Raw genomic sequence first — 16026 nt, 5'->3', positions numbered from 1 at the left:
CCCTTCTTTCAGAATTTCATCAGCATATCATAATCCACTATAAAGGAATGCCAAAACTGACAGGCTCAATCCTCACCTGTTGGAGGATCACTGCAAGTGATAAAGTCACCTATCAAAAACTATGCAGGAGATGATTTAGGTGTACATCAGATGTGTGTGTTCAACCCTGCAGTCTCAACTCTCTTTCAGCCCCTACTTATCAGCCGTGCACATCTGGAAATGTGTATCTTGTTTCATATCACATTTCTCTTTTTTCCACATAACCTACTACCTGACAAGCCTGAGAAGATACTTGTCACTGGTATAAAAAAAAAAATAAAATTAAGCAGAGCAGTATTTAACTTCTCTCAGTACTGACAACTGCCTTTGAAACCTGCTGCCTAGGGAAGTGGTTGAATCAGCATCCCTGGAAGTATATAAAAGATGTGTAGATATGGCACTTAGGGACATGGGTCAGTGTTGGAGTTGGCAGTTGCAGTTGGACTCCATGATCTTAAAGGTCTTTTCCAACCTAAATGATTCCATGATTCTATGAGAAAGCCGTGCCACTATGCAGATGGTAAAATAAAATTCATAAGGCCAGGAACAGCATTCTGCACTGTGACACTGAAACCTCTGGAGTAAGGCACTGAGAGGGAGCATCGTCTGGAGTCATCTATTTCTAGTGTTCATTGCATTTGTTCACTGAATTGTTGCATTCATTTAAAAAAAAAGAAATCACTTATAGGAATGCTTCTTCTCTTAATCTGTGAGTCTTCCAATTCCTTTTTGAACAGTAACACAACCCCACATAATGACAGTAAGCTCCTGACTAGTTGGCTTTAAGCAAACTGCAAGGTAAGAAAAGTATGATTAAAAGCATAGTCCTGGTTTGCTAGATGAGACCTAGGAGATCTGCCTTACTAATAGATTTCCCAGGCAAATAGTGTGATTCCTGTTTAAAAGGCTAGTGACAAGATAGCAGCAGAAACAGGAATGTGACTGCCTCCTTTAGGCAGACATTAGCTTCAGAATGAGGCACTTCAGCAGACTACGGTCTTGTTCCACCTCATTTCTAGACTCCAGTATTCACTTAGCATCTGAGATTCACATAGTTTTGGGGATGTGTCAAGCTCCATGACTGCCTACGAGCTTTACTCTTGGATCTGTAATCTTGGGGGACCAACCCACTAAAAACTGGACTTTGTTGTCAGGAAAAAGTAGCCAACTGTGAAATATAAATGAAACTCTAAATAGAATCATGTAATTATAGGTAGAGGAAAAAGAGCTATTGCTGGAAGGAAAACTGGAAAGAGTATGTATGTATGCTCTGGCAATTCTGTTCACAGAGCCATGAAATAAGTATATATATATATATGCATTTGCAACTTTGTAAAGGCAAGTAAAAGCTCCATCCCTGGCAGTGTTCAAGGCCAGGTTGGACATTGCCTTGGAAAACATGGTCTAGGGTGAGGCATCCCTGCCAATGGCAGGGGAGGTGGAACAAGATGATCTTAAGGTGCTTTCCAACCCTAACCATTCTATGATAAAATGGGAATAAATTATACATATGGAAGTAGTGACAGTAACCCATCATAACCACAATTAGTAATCAAATGCATGTTTTTAGAAAAAAAGAAAAGTTTTTTTTCTGGGGAAAAAAGGAATAGTAATTGAAGTGATAATTAACAAAACAATAGATAATAACACAGGATGAGATGTCAGTGAATGAAGGGGAAAAAAATTGTTTTCTGCTTTCAAAACTCAACTAGAGAAAGGATAATCATGAGAAGCTCGTTTGTACTTCAGTAGCTTGGTTTTTCCCCCACATAAGCATAGCAACAACAGAAAACCAGTAATTTTAAATTATACTTAAATTATTCAGAAGTAAATTTGGGAAATTAAACCTACAACACACAGACGAATGTGCCAATTACAGGAATGTGCCAGATGACAATGTTAACAACCTTATAGGTGACAAGCTGTTTCAGAACAGTAAAGAAACAGATGCCTATATTAGTACTCTCAAACCTCAAGATATGGACTATTTTAGTGGCATTTCTTCTTCAAGAAATGTGCATGTTTATTTTCAAAGTAGATGTGCCAGGATTGCTAGGAGAGTATTTTTACATTGACATTATCTATGGAAATGTGCTCCTATCTCCATTAATTTTGTGCATCACACAAAACAGTAGCAGAGTATTACTCTCTCAGTTCCCCTTAATCTTGCATTCCTCTCAGTTACAACAAATTCTGAGGAGAGGAGTAAAAGAGGTTGCTGTGAATGTACATTTAGACAACATTTCTTAAAGAACAGTTACATAAAAGTAGCCAGCTAGGATTTTTTTCCTTCAGAAGACTGTCAATGTCCTTTATACTGTAACTGCAGAAATGGCTTACTGTAGGATACATGCTGGAGTGTTATCAGTTAAGTAAAGACTGCAGGACAGCTCTTCCAAATGCAATCACTGTGTCCAGAAAAGTAGGAAACGGTGTGCTTGTGTGAAAGGAGACTGCACTGCCTTATCTGCAGATACCAGCTACTAGCACATTTGACAGGGAAGCCATCACTGGTATTTAAGTGCTTTTGAGGAAGCTTTTACAGTAAATGAGGTTTCTTTATAAATGACTCCACTACCTTTCTTTTAAACAATTCAGGAACACAAAATTCTCCATGAGGAGACTGGCAATCCTGGAATTTCTACAGTAGATATAAAAAGGTGGAGGGAACGGGTCTTCCAGAAAAAAAAAAAAGCTTCCAAGATGGGGGGAATTTGATAATTTGATATCACTTTGTGTAATGACCATGTCTGTTCTTTAAACAGTGCAAGGGGAGTCAAGCCAAGGAGCCTGCATCTTCTCCACACTTTTTAACAGTTAACAGTAAAACTCTTCTCATTAAATACTAGCAAGTAGACAGCTGTAGGCACAAATGGCTTTCTTGACAGGACGGAGAGAACCTATTAGAGCACACATTTAGAAAAGGAGCAATGACCCAAATGGAAGCTGTAGGTAGAGTCTTCAAAACTGTGATGGCCTGGAATAATACTGCATAACCACTTTAGGTACAGGGCTGAGATAAGAATTAAAATAATTCTAATTAAAAAGACAAGAGTGAAGGGTTGACACAGGGAAAAAAGATTTTCAAGGACACCTGTATGAATGTCTACCTGATTTTGTAGATAGACTTGGCGGTGTCTTTTTGCTGTGAAAAGGAGAGTCCTTACTGAAGAAGAAGGGATGCTGTCTTATTCTGAGCACCAAACACCCTCCAGGTAATCAAATAAAGATCTTTGAAGTTCAGGGGAAGACCACCTACCTTCACAGCATGAAGAGGCCAGTGAAAATTATGACAGTGCAGTACTCATGGGACTCAAAGTATTGGACTAAAAATGTCAGGGTCATGATATTAGGATAAACAGATCTCCCAGACTCCGATTCTGCCTCACTTGGAAAATAACTCTTCAAAGGAGAAGCAATGTTGAAAAGGCCCAAGTGGTTCTCTGATGAGGAAAATTTCAGAATATGTTGGAGATGAACCCTGAAGGAAGGACTTGAAATTATTTACTTGCATGGAGAAGGGTGAATGGCAATACATTCAGAAACCCTGTTGGTTGGTTTGTTTTTTTTATTACCAACAGATGAAACTGAGTACTAATTCTATGGTACAAATCAGTATGTGCTTGTGTGCATGTTTAGTTTACAAATCAAATGCAATTAAATTTGAAAGGCTTTCACCCTGAATCTGATGAAAAGAATCATGAAAGTATATGTTATCATGTGTCCTAGAAGGGCCAAAGAAATTGTTAATATATAAAGGTTAATGTGTGTAAATCATGTGTGTAAATCATGTGTATAAATCATGTAGATGAGTTTGATGTGTAGAAATGATAATAAGGAAGAAATAATCAAGAGGCTACTGAACCTAGTAATGTACTTATGAATTTGTGCCACTGAGTTGAGACTAGCTTTAACTTCTGAATATACACTCTAAAGCCAGCTGATTTCAAGACAAGTCATTTCACCCTTTTGAGAAAGAACTAGTCTTTGTGTGAACTCCTGTTTGAGGTAAGATGGTACCTTCATCCCTAATGTCTCAGATGCCATTGCAACAAGAAATGGGACCTGTGTAAACATTCTTGGTGATAAGAATACTGCACAAATAAAAGATTTCTTTTCTTCAACAACAGGAGCTCATAAGGAGTGAATTTTCCATTCGTACCTATGGACAGCTACAGAATAGCTGAACTCTCCTAAAACTGAGGGGAAATAAAATGATAGGTTCAAAGTGTGTGTGTGAATATTATTCTAGTGAAATTTACACACTTTAAATCAACATGGACTGAAGGAATTAGGTCTCTTCTCCCTGGAGAAGGCCTGGGATCCTTATTACAGTGTTGCAGTAATGAAAGGGTGACTACAAAGAGAACAAAGGCTCTGTCTTCATAAGGAACCACAAAGAGAAGACAAGTGGCAAGATGCACAAATTGCACCAAGAGAGGACTCATCTCAGTACAGAAAACATATTTTTTACAGTGAGGTCAGTCACTAGAACAGCCTCCCCAGAGACGTGTCAGAATCGCCACATCACAGTAGTTTTTAAGATGCAATTGCACAAGGTGCTAGATAATCTAATCTAGGCTCCCCTTCCCACAAAAGTGACCTTTTGAGGTCACTTAAACCTGGGCTGCTCTGTGATTCTTGACATGTTGGTGACAACACCATCTCAGAAATCAAATACAGGAACTGCACAAATTTTATAAAATCTAGTCCCAGAGCTTTTCCCAGAAAAGAACTTTTCACTCAGTTTGAGCATACAGTTCCTGATTTTAACAGCAATTTTTAAAATTAGTTTACAATGCTGGAATGCAGTTTATAGTTTATAAACTGGAAAAAAAACACCCAAGCCCCTCCCACTCAACCAAAACACAGCCACCAGTTTAGAGTCACAATATGAAAAAAAAAGACAAATTGGAACCAAGCCAGAGGACTCTAAAATAGGCTCTTTTCACCTAAAATCTCTAAACAGTGTTTCTGTACCCTGAAAGTATGAAATTTATATCTTAATTATGACAAACATATAGTTCAATAATTAGATTTAAATTTTATTTCACAAGACACTTTGATACTATTTTCTATCACAATTCTAACTATTCCTCTTATTTCTGTTCTCCAAGTAAGAGAGACATGCATTACTTTTATCTTGCACTGAGTTCATACAGCTTGGGGATCAATTCTTTCAACCCAAGCACTTTGTTCTCTGCCCAGTATTCTGACACATGCCATGTGCTATTAACGATTTGATGAATGAAATGAAAGCATGTGACCACCTACCCACACACCTTGGCAGAGGTGCACTCCATACACGCCGACCACCTCCCAGGCAGCTAAGTTTGTTAGCGCCTTCCAGGCGATATCCAGGGAAACAAGAAAAGATCAAGGAATCTCCCACACCAAAATGAAAACCAATTCGCCTACTGAAGGCAGGAACACCAGGATCATCACATGGCTCCAGATTATATTCTGAAAACAATAAAACATCATAAAAAATGGGACAGAAAATAAAAATAAAATACATTTTAAAGAGCTTACTAATTTAGCTGCCTTGTGCTGGTATGGAACACTTGGAAAACGCGTATTTCTGAGTTGCGTTCTCTACTAAAAACCAGTACTGTTTCTGTATGTCTACTATGGCTAAATATACTGTAATAATGTATCTATCATGTCCCAACCACATAACATTTTTTTCTTCTTGATTTCAAGGGCTGTAATCAGCTTATACTGTAAGTGGTTTACTATAATTTTAATTACATCCTTTGTATATAATACTTGGCTCATCTGAACTTCCAAACAGTTTTAGAAGAGAGACTTACAGTTAAAAAAAATAATTATGTAATGAAGAAAATCTAACCAAAAAAATCAAAGGCTCAGGTGAATAAAAAGGCAATGCCCACGTTTTCAGGAATTGCATTTGAGCTTCCTAAGTAAACCTACACTCTCAATAAGCCAATTCCCATTTGTCACCTTTTAGAAATTCTACAGGTGTCACTCAACTGAAAATACATACATATGTATGTATGTATTTTAAAGATGTCTCAAGTGCCTATTTTTTTTTTTTTTTTGGTCTTTTTCATAACTATGCATCAGGAATGATTCAGGTAGAGACAGAACAAATCAATAGGAAAAAATCAGGGCTGTTATATAGAGAGGGACTAGATCAAATATAGAAAATGTCTGAACTATACATTCTGATTGTATGAAAATAAGGTAACACACTCACTCATTTCCATCATAAGTTTAATGTACCTGGTAGTATTTCTGAAAATAGTTATTTAATATAAATGGTGGCACATGATGGCTACCTATGTGTATGTCAGATGTAAGTAGGGCATAAACCTTTGCTTTTGTTCAAAAAATTTCAAGGTCTACAATTTTTCCCCTTCTATTCATATTATTTTGTGTATTTTTCTACAAGTTACCTAGCCATCTACTGTCTTCAGGTATTTATACACTATCAGGGATTTTTAATATTCACATTTACATTCCTAACTTGCAAAACTGCTGAATTCTGATTTAGTTAGTCCAAAGTGCTTTTCTCACCCTTAATTTTCCTCCAAGAACTATTGATGCTTTCTGAGAACAGGGCAAACTCCTTAAAACAATCACTTCCCCAACATCCTTCTCAATCATTTAGCCACATATAAACCTTAGCTACTTTCTTTGATAGAGACTATATGATTTCTACCGACTTTTTTACTAGTGCTTCATAATGTTTCTGCTCTATACAAGTAAAAATATTATCTGGAAACAGTTTCTAACTGTTTAAGAGTTTGTTTCTAACATTCTGTTCAGCAGAATGGAATTTCTTACCTGAAAATGTAATGTTGAAGCCTTCATAAGAAATTGAAAAATCAGATATAAATCGAAGCTGTGCAGTAAAATTTCCAAACAGACCGGCTTTAATTGTAGGGGGTAAGACTGAGCCAGTTAACCTGGCTACTGGTTCTGTGAAGCTGCCATCTTCAGTGATAAGCAAATAGTCATGAGAGCTCTCAAGGTGAAAGGTATGAAAAAACAGCTGTACACCTTTAAAAACATTGAAAAGGGGGAAAAGAAAAGCATTTAATAGGAAGTTTTTACTTCATATTTAATGATGTCACAGAAAGTGAATCTTACATTATATGGAAAGGTTTTTAGAAAAAAATCACACATGGAATGAAACCCTAAAACTTAGGAAAGAAAAAACAATCAACCTTGCACAAAGCACTTGGGCTCAAACAATATGCACAGTGTGGATGTTTGTTTAGCTCACTGTAAATCAATAGCTCCCATATGAGAACTGATAGGATTAGGTGTTATTTGTACACACAGCACTCTAAAAATCTGAATTTGTATTGTATAGATTCCTGTATACATCTAATTTATAATCTCTGCCATGATCTCACTATTCAACTAGGAGGCATACTTTAATAAGTGACTAAAATTTAGCATTCATGCTTTGTTTTTCCATTTCCTCCAAAACAATTCTGGTTTTTACTCTAAAAGGAAAATAATACAAGGACAAAGCATGTACAAGTTTTCTGTACAGTCTTCCATATGTAGAGATTCGTATTTTCTGGGACCAGTCATGAAAAGGACTTTTTTTTAGTTGCCAACTTTCAGTGTAGTGATGAATGAAATTTTGAACTAGGGTTATGTTTTCAAATACAATTATTTATGCTGAGGAACAACACTCTTCTTAGAAAGTCTTCTCTTATATTTTATATTAAAAATGCTATGAAAGTTTAAAACAAAATCCAATTTGCAAGAAGATTTTTAAACAGTAGAAACTTTCAATGCAGTTCTTGGACTATTACTCATAAAGACCATCACAAAGACTTTCTATGACAAGAAAAGGAGTTGAGGAATATTTTTATTATTTTTAGATTCAGTGGTATGAAACACATCATAAGTTCTTCCTAGGATTTTTTCCTTAGTTCTTTTACACATTGCCCTAGCAATTAAGCTAGCAAGCTTAACTGTGCACACAAATGTTAATCAGCTGTATATGTAACAGAAAGATACATCATTTTTGGCTTTAAAAATTGAAGTCTAGAATCTAAGGTTACTAATACACAGATCAAATCTGCTTATTCATGCTTAGTAATGAAGAAGAGCTATCAACAAGGTCCCAACAGCTTTCACTGAAAAATTTAGTATTATTTAACAAGTAACTATTATTTTCATATATTTTACTTATTTGATTTTCTGCCCATTTTTCTAAGACTAAACCACATTTCCTCTGGTAACTGTTAAAAGTATGCTTCTTTTGCAAAATAAACACAAACTGGAAACACCACATTTCACCCTATTTATTTTGGAAAATTAAACTTCTTCCTCAGGAGTGGCAGAAAGCCCTAATTTAACTCAGTTCATAAAAGGCATTCTATTGAATATATGTGTTTGATGTATTTAAACACAGATATTACATATACATACGTAATTCATATCACATTCTTACCCTTGCCATGTGACACTTCAATAGTCCAAGTACAGTTTAAGGAGTTTGGATAAAAATCAGGAAAACCTGGCGAAAGAACAGTTCCACTCCTGCCATGAATGTATCCACCACATAAAGCTTGATAAGAGGAAAAAAAAAACAAACAAACCAAACAAACAAAAAAAAAGTTGAGGAGAAAAAACAAAAGAAGTCATACTGAAGTCCTGGTTTTTATAATAAATAAATAAATAAATAATAATAATTAAAAAAATCAAGTTCACTTTTTGAACTACCCTTAAAACTAGAAGCAGGGTCAAGTACGAAAATAATAAGTTAATTCATGCAAAGCTATGACACATTTGACAACAATTTGTTTTTTTTATAAATTAGTCCTTAAAAGGGAGTTTATTTTTCATCTACAGTCTCTCCGGTTACCAGAATACAAAATTAAAGAAAACTTTGTTCTGGAATACTGCAAGTATTGTAGTCTTTAAGAAGTAAGATTTGGGGATTTTATGTAAACGAAATAAAAAAATCAAATATCTTGCAACTAATTTTCTTGCACTATGTATTTAGAAAATTATACATTACTTCAATTATAGGAAACAATATTATTTCCAAAACCAAATGTATTTTCTTTTTTTTTAATAACAGAAAAGTTTGTCCCTATTTTACTTCTCCTGCAATTGTCAGAGGAAAAAAAAAAGTACAAAAAAGAAAGTGTATTTTCCTTTTAAAGATTCAGATTGTCCCATCATAAGTAATTTATTTGGAACTGAATATTTTGAAAGACACACGAACTACAATATGAAACATTTTATGCATACTAGCATTTGCTAAACTAGGCTGCTTAAATGTGCATGACAAATTAATTAAAGTTTAAGATTTTCATGCTGAATTGCTCACTAATCTTATAAATACAGCATGGCTGTGCTTTTTTACTCATTGGTTCCTGTTCAGCTTTTTAATTCTTCTTTTTAATTCTAATAAGCTAAATATTTAACAAAGTTTTAAGATGGTTTTAGTCTTTCTCATGCAAGGTGATATACTTTGCCATAAACTAGATGGCAAATATGCATAATAAAAATGTTCAATAAACATGCGGTATTTGTACGTAAATGTATATATATTTAATAAATACATATATACATGCAAACAATTTAAAATAAAACTTATTAGACTAAGTTGGTTTTTAAAGTTTTTATTTTTTTTTTTACTTTATGTATTATACATATTTGAAAATAAGTAGAAGGAAAATAAATGTTTCTAGTCTGGCTTTCCTTGCAGATATCTATTTCTGCACATAAGCATGAATGACAATATGCATGGCTAAATCCATAGTAAACACATGGTTGATAACATTACTTAATAATAAGTAACATAATTACAGATATCTGTTTCATAATGCCATAAATGAATGGTAGTATACATTCATTCAAAATCCCTCTTCTTCTGTAAAAATTACAGAAGGAAGAAAAATGTTTGATTATGCAACATTCCTTAAAGCAGATATTAAATATTTACAAATAATTTACATAGTTTTAAGTTTAAAATTTAAAATATGCAATTGATCTGGTTTTATTTAACTCACCCTTTTTAAAACTATTTTCACCTTGACATTATAATATTCTGAGAATGACATTATTATTTAGAACTTTAGCTATTGTGTCTCTGTACTTGGTTCTTTTTCTTTGTTGGCATGAAACAAAGCAACAAGCTTTTCCCTTCAGGATTTATTCTGCTGATATAATTTCTGAAGTTGTAATTTTGGTGACTTCAAAATGCTCAGTTAAATCTGTCATATTTGAAAAATTTGGGTCACAACGGCTTGAGTGTCAAAAGGCAAATACACTAACATAATGATTACCTAAGAGTTATATTTTGGTTTTTTAGACAACTAAATTCAATGTAGTTGAATATGTGAAGAAAAAAGCAGAAACTGAGTGTAATCCTTGTATGCTGCTTGCCTGGAGGCCCTACTCTAGAAAGGCTTTAAATTTTCTGTTACACACTTATGCTGAAAGTGGGTGATGGACCTGGGGAATAAGGACTCTCTTTCAATGAGAAACAAATAATTTCATATTACTATAGTTTAATGCTCATATACATACAAAATAGTTGAATATTAGTGATTTAACTCAAAAAAATGTATTCGCAATTTTAGTAGAAAGTAAATTGAAAGAGAACAGGATACTAATCAAAGTTAAGATTCCTACAATAGTGTTCTTAACCCACTGCAGAAAAGCAAACAAACAAAAGGAACCCATAAAACCAATGGAAGAATACTAAAAATGCTTTGCTCACTTTAAAATCAGAGCTTATAAGAAGATTGCTGACACTTCAAAACTCATCAACATACAGTCTAAAACCTGATCACAAAATGCAGTTGAAAACAATTGTTTTCTTCTGTCCTTGCAAAGGAGGAACAAGTTGTAGTGCTTACAAGGTCAGCAAGTTTGAATGGTAGATTAGTTTGCTTTGCCGTGATTAAGAGCTTTTAACTATGTAATAATATTTTTCATAGTTTTTGTGTATGAAGCCAGAAGACTGTAGCGTTTCATTAAAGTTCTAGACAGTTTCATATTGCATATCCCCCAAAACAATTAATGAACTAATAAAAATTTCAAAGCAAAAATATGTCAAGAAAATTATTAGGTTGATGATGATCTGATTTAGTATTGAGTATCTTAAATTTCGAGCAATCATTTTGGTATTCTTTGTTCCAAGTTCAAAATAAAAGTTAATTGGCTTTGCTTCGAAAATGTTACTTGCAAGGCACCATTTTCATTCACACTTGAACTGTGGAACCCTCTGAGAATTTTGATTTTTCTGTTGGTGTATATACACCTGCAAATTTCACTGTACATTACAGTACTTCACTGAAAGTTGATACAGAGACGTAAAGTGTGGCTTTTATTAATAGCAAAATAATTTTTTTTTAAGTGTGGATCCTGGTGTAATTAAGGCAGGTAGTCGCAATAATAAGCTTAATTACTTCTCAAAAATAGGAGATTATTTTCCTTGGACTTTAAAGCTGCCATCTGAAAAACTTGGTACTTACCATCACAGCTGGGTAATGCATGATTCCACTGATGGTTTCTCTCACATATGAGTGGTTCATCATCACTGAGTGTATATCCTGGATCACAGCTAAAAGTTACTGTGGAGCGGATGTTAAAGTTGTTACCATGGCGATGACCATTCACAGGAATCCCTGGGTCGAGGCAGGAATCTGATTCCAGAGTAACACCTGAAACACAGATTTATTTCCCCTTTTTAAATAAATATAATAATAATAATTTAAAAACAAAGGCAGCAAACTAAGACAGAATGAAGAAAGAGTTGCCAAAAGATATCTGTTGGCACTGCTTGGGAACTGATCATTTTCTCTAGCTGTTGTCGGGGCATAGTTTTTCCATTTTCAGTCTCAGAATAGAGAAGCCCAAATGAAGAACAGGAAAAGATTGGAGCTTTAAAGTATAATTTATCAAGCAATGAAAAAAAAAAACCAACAAAAGCACTGGACACCTGAAACTACAGGAAGATATTAAGGTCCAAAGTATGAATACAGATTTTGCTACTATATAAACTTATTTGATTATTCAATCTATTCAATTTCTGACTCTGTGGGACAATTCAACACAATCCCCTTTACTGGGACAATTCTGTCACAGTAACGATTACCTGATTTAGCAAAAAGCAGTGTTGAAAAACTGCAGCTGATGAACTCAGAAAGGACTTGTTAGTTCCTACAGATATCATCATATATATTAAAAACAGACAATGAGCATAGCTTATGCAATGTGTAACTCGTAAGTGACAGGAGTCTCTTGTAATTATGTCTTATAGAACAGATTGAATAGTGTTTGCTCAATAAACCTGAAGCTATACACTGAACAAGGAAAAAAAAACCACCTCAAAATTATCAAATGGAGGCTTATTAACACAGCATTATCCATTATGCTTATAGTGATAGGAAACATTTGTGAAATTTAATCATATAATGAGCTATAATGGATACACACAAGGGAAACAAATAAGGACTCTTTATTGGGATGGAAGGAATTTCTTTTATCCTATGGATAAAAGGATTTGTGACCCCACAGGGGGACCCATACTGAAGCAGTCTGCTCCAGCCTGAGTCTGTGAAGAACTACAGCTTGTGGGAAGGATTCACATTGAAGAAGTTTGTAGAGGACTGTCTGCCATGGGAGGAACCCCATGATGAAGCAGGGGAAGAGTGTGAGGAGTCTTCACCCTTAGGACGAAGAAGTAGCAGAGACAATGTGTGATGAACTGGCCACAACTCCCATTCTTGTCCTCCTACATCTCTTGGGGGGAGGAGGTAGAAAAAACTGGGAGAGAAGTTGAGCCCAAGAAGAAGAGAGAGGCGGAGGGAAGGCATTTTAAGATTTGGCTTTGTTTTCTCATTACCCTACTCTGATTTTAATTGGCAATAAATTAAATAGATTTTCATAAGTCAAGTCTGTTTTGCGCAGGATGATAATTGGTGAGTGAACTGTCCCTGTCCTTATCTTGCCCAACAAGTCTTCTGTTACATATTCTGTCCCCTGTCCTGCTGAGGAGAGGGAGTGACAGAGCAGCTTTGGTGGGCACCTAGTATCCAGCCAAGGTCAACCCACCACAATCTTCCTCTTTCCAGGCTCAACTTCTTCCCTCCATTCACAACTCTACTACTTCCCCACCCCTCCCCAAACAGTGTGTCAGGAATAGGGAATGGGGGTTGTGGTCAACCCATAGGAATAAAGTAGAAGTTAAAAACTAAGATAAAAAAAAAAAATACCAGGGCACAAACTAATGGGTTTAGAATTATAGATATGAGGGTTGGAAGCAGGACTATGAACAAAAATACCATAAATAATGACTCTCGCTTGCACAGAGAAATATTCACTGTACCCTCCAGCTATTCTTACATCTCAGTTAGGATTCAGATTTGAAAGCTTATGATCTAGTTTTCATGAGGGATCCCTGACATACTTAAATTCTTGATGAATAAGCTTCTCTTGGACTGGACTGCATGCTCTTAATGTAAATGTAACATGTTCACTGACACAGTGTATTTTTAGATTCCCTTCACCTGGATTAAACAGTTTAATACAGACTGAAAGAACCCTTTTAAGTCTGTAATATTTACCGTGTATGTGCCCTTAATAAATACTAATTGTGTATAAAATTTTAACTTTGATATACATTAAATTTTTGCAGACAAACTACACTTCATGTTTTGAGATATGTTAGAGTAGATGGAGGTCCACAGCAGCACTCTCAAAATTCCTTCCTCTTAGGGCACCCTTTTACCCCTGCCTCAACACACCAACTGCTCTGGGATTCTGAGTCACTTAAAACAGGTAATTTCGTCAGTTTCTTTTTGAAAGGATAACTCTAGATTACACTGACTACACTGGTTTTGATTTTTGCAAGAAAACCAAAAGCTGTAGCAGCCCTATCTGCTTCAAAGATCCTGACTGAAATAGTGGTGCTGTATAAATTAAAAAGTCAGCTTAGGCAACAGAGCTTTATTCTCAGAGGAATATACTCAGTCTGTAAGTTTTAGCAATCATAAACATAGCTAAAAAGAAAAAAAAAATCTTTTCTTAGGACAAAGATTTTTTTTTTTTCATAAAAGGAGATAACATAAGACAAGCTTAATAATGGGCAGTACTGAGAGTTCTGGCTACAAAAAAAAACATTATTAATCCATATATGAGAAATTCTGGCACCACAGTGATAAATTTTAGGCTTATATTTGGAAAGAATTGATTTAATACTATTCATAACAATTGGATCAGTGTATGTAAGATGAAAGTTTGGGTCAAAACCATGTCTCTTCTCTCCCATCCTGCATAACGCAGTATTTCTCAAGTAAAGCACGCTCAGTAGCTCCCTCAAAATATCCTCCCTCCACTTCACTCCATGTAGCAGTGGGAATTAGATAAGCAGATAATTCTATCTTACAATTTAATCGTTCTCTCTTCCAAGGAACATAACACACAATCCAAAGTAAATAACAAACATAAACCCAAAAGACTTAGTACATCACTGAATAATTGAAAAATCTGGACAGCCATGCTCAAAAACTTCGCTCTGTCAATACTGGCATTTCATCAAGTATTCACTAACCTGTTGTTGTTGTTAGGTGTATTAGATGCTTCATTGATTATTAAAATACATATTTTGCAAACACTTAGAATAATAAGCTATTTTAGAAACTGATTTAATCATTAGGTCCCATTACATCTGTGAAAAGGAAATTAGTCTGTTTCTGTAATGCATGAAGCACACAGCAGCTATACAGTTTTATATACTACATATGCATTTACCACATATATATATTTCATACATCTACTTTCCTGTGACAGATCAAGTAGTTCAAATCATTAGAAAAGGGGAATGTTAGGATAAGATTGCTAAAAGCTTGTCTACAGGATGCTCATTGCACAAAATGGATAAAAAAAACAGGTAAGAAAACCAGAAAGTAAACCACGTCTGTGTGCCATAACCATTATGTTAACCATTCATGCTAGCTATGGAACAGTTGCTGTGTCATTCAAAAATGCTCTGAAAAATGGAAATCTTTCAGCTGGAAGCCAGAGTACTATTCTTTGCCATCAGGATAGAATTATAAAGAACATCAATAAGGGAGATGATAAAAGCAATTTTTTGGACAGTAAGAGAAGCATATTGCCTAATAAAGCTGATCACGTAGGTAGACTTATTCTAAAGGAGAAAAGTGTGAATTATCTTTGCTTTTTTTTTTTTTTTTAACAGAGTAGGTGAATGCTTGTCATAATGCAGTTCCAAGAATTAGAACCAGAGGCCACACAATGAAATTACGAGAGGGCACCAGCTTCAAAACACAACGCAGATAACTTTAATACAGATAAAATCTTTCCCACCTTAAATTAGACTGTTTGCTTTTGAGAACAGTCTCTGGTTGAAGATGTTCACAGAATGATGTCCAGGTACTGTATGGGAAGATGCTAGTTGGTATTGGCCAAAATAGTACAAGTGATTGTGTTTAAACTGTATGAATGATTACAAGATTGAAGCTAAGACTAGAGATTTTCTAATTTACTGGACCAGATATAGCTCAAGTGGCCAGAAATGCTCTGCTGTAAATTACAAGGCTAAATTAGGCTTAAAGAACTAAAGCCTGCTTACAAACTTGGTGTCAGTGTTTTTCCAGCAGCTCTTAAGAGTGTGCTACATTTCAACTGGTGTGTGAATACATTTGTATTGTTTGCTAGCAGAATAATGACACCAAAATAGTGTTACATTACAGAAAACAGTCAAAAGATTTTAAAAATCTGTGTTAGAGAAACTCAATGTCATAAAGGATGTGGGGAAGCAAAGGTACTTGAAAATGGGAAGAGAGAAGTGAAAGAGTGAAGTGAGGGGAGCAGAAGATGAAAGGGAAGAGGGAGGTTGTGCAAAGCCTTTCTCATTCATATATAATTAGGAAAAAAAAAATAAAAAAAAATTCTCAAGTAAATATCTAGAGGGTATTTCCAAGTGACAGACCATAACAGGCAAATTTCAGTGAGCAC

The 16026-nt window shown here is 35.0% G+C and overlaps 1 protein-coding gene across 2 annotated transcripts in view; it reads right to left on the bottom strand.

The window, feature by feature from the left end:
- Positions 1–16026, bottom strand: part of CSMD1 (CUB and Sushi multiple domains 1) — a 1153012-nt gene that overhangs the window by 251188 nt on the left and 885798 nt on the right. For both annotated transcript variants that reach the window (XM_062626215.1, XM_062626216.1), the window contains exons 18-21: positions 11520–11708; positions 8480–8596; positions 6850–7065; positions 5314–5502 (exon numbers count right to left, since the gene is read on the bottom strand). In XM_062626215.1, coding sequence (XP_062482199.1) covers positions 5314–5502; positions 6850–7065; positions 8480–8596; positions 11520–11708 — 711 coding nt within the window. The remainder of the gene's footprint in view (positions 1–5313; positions 5503–6849; positions 7066–8479; positions 8597–11519; positions 11709–16026) is intronic.

The sequence above is a fragment of the Pezoporus occidentalis genome, unplaced genomic scaffold, assembly GCF_034315485.1.
Source record: "Pezoporus occidentalis ecotype Australia unplaced genomic scaffold, CSIRO_AGI_Poc_V1 ctg29, whole genome shotgun sequence".
Lineage (NCBI taxonomy): Eukaryota > Metazoa > Chordata > Aves > Psittaciformes > Psittacidae > Pezoporus > Pezoporus occidentalis.
The sequence above is the reverse complement of the archived record's forward strand: the minus strand, read 5'-3'. Positions and strand labels throughout refer to the sequence as shown.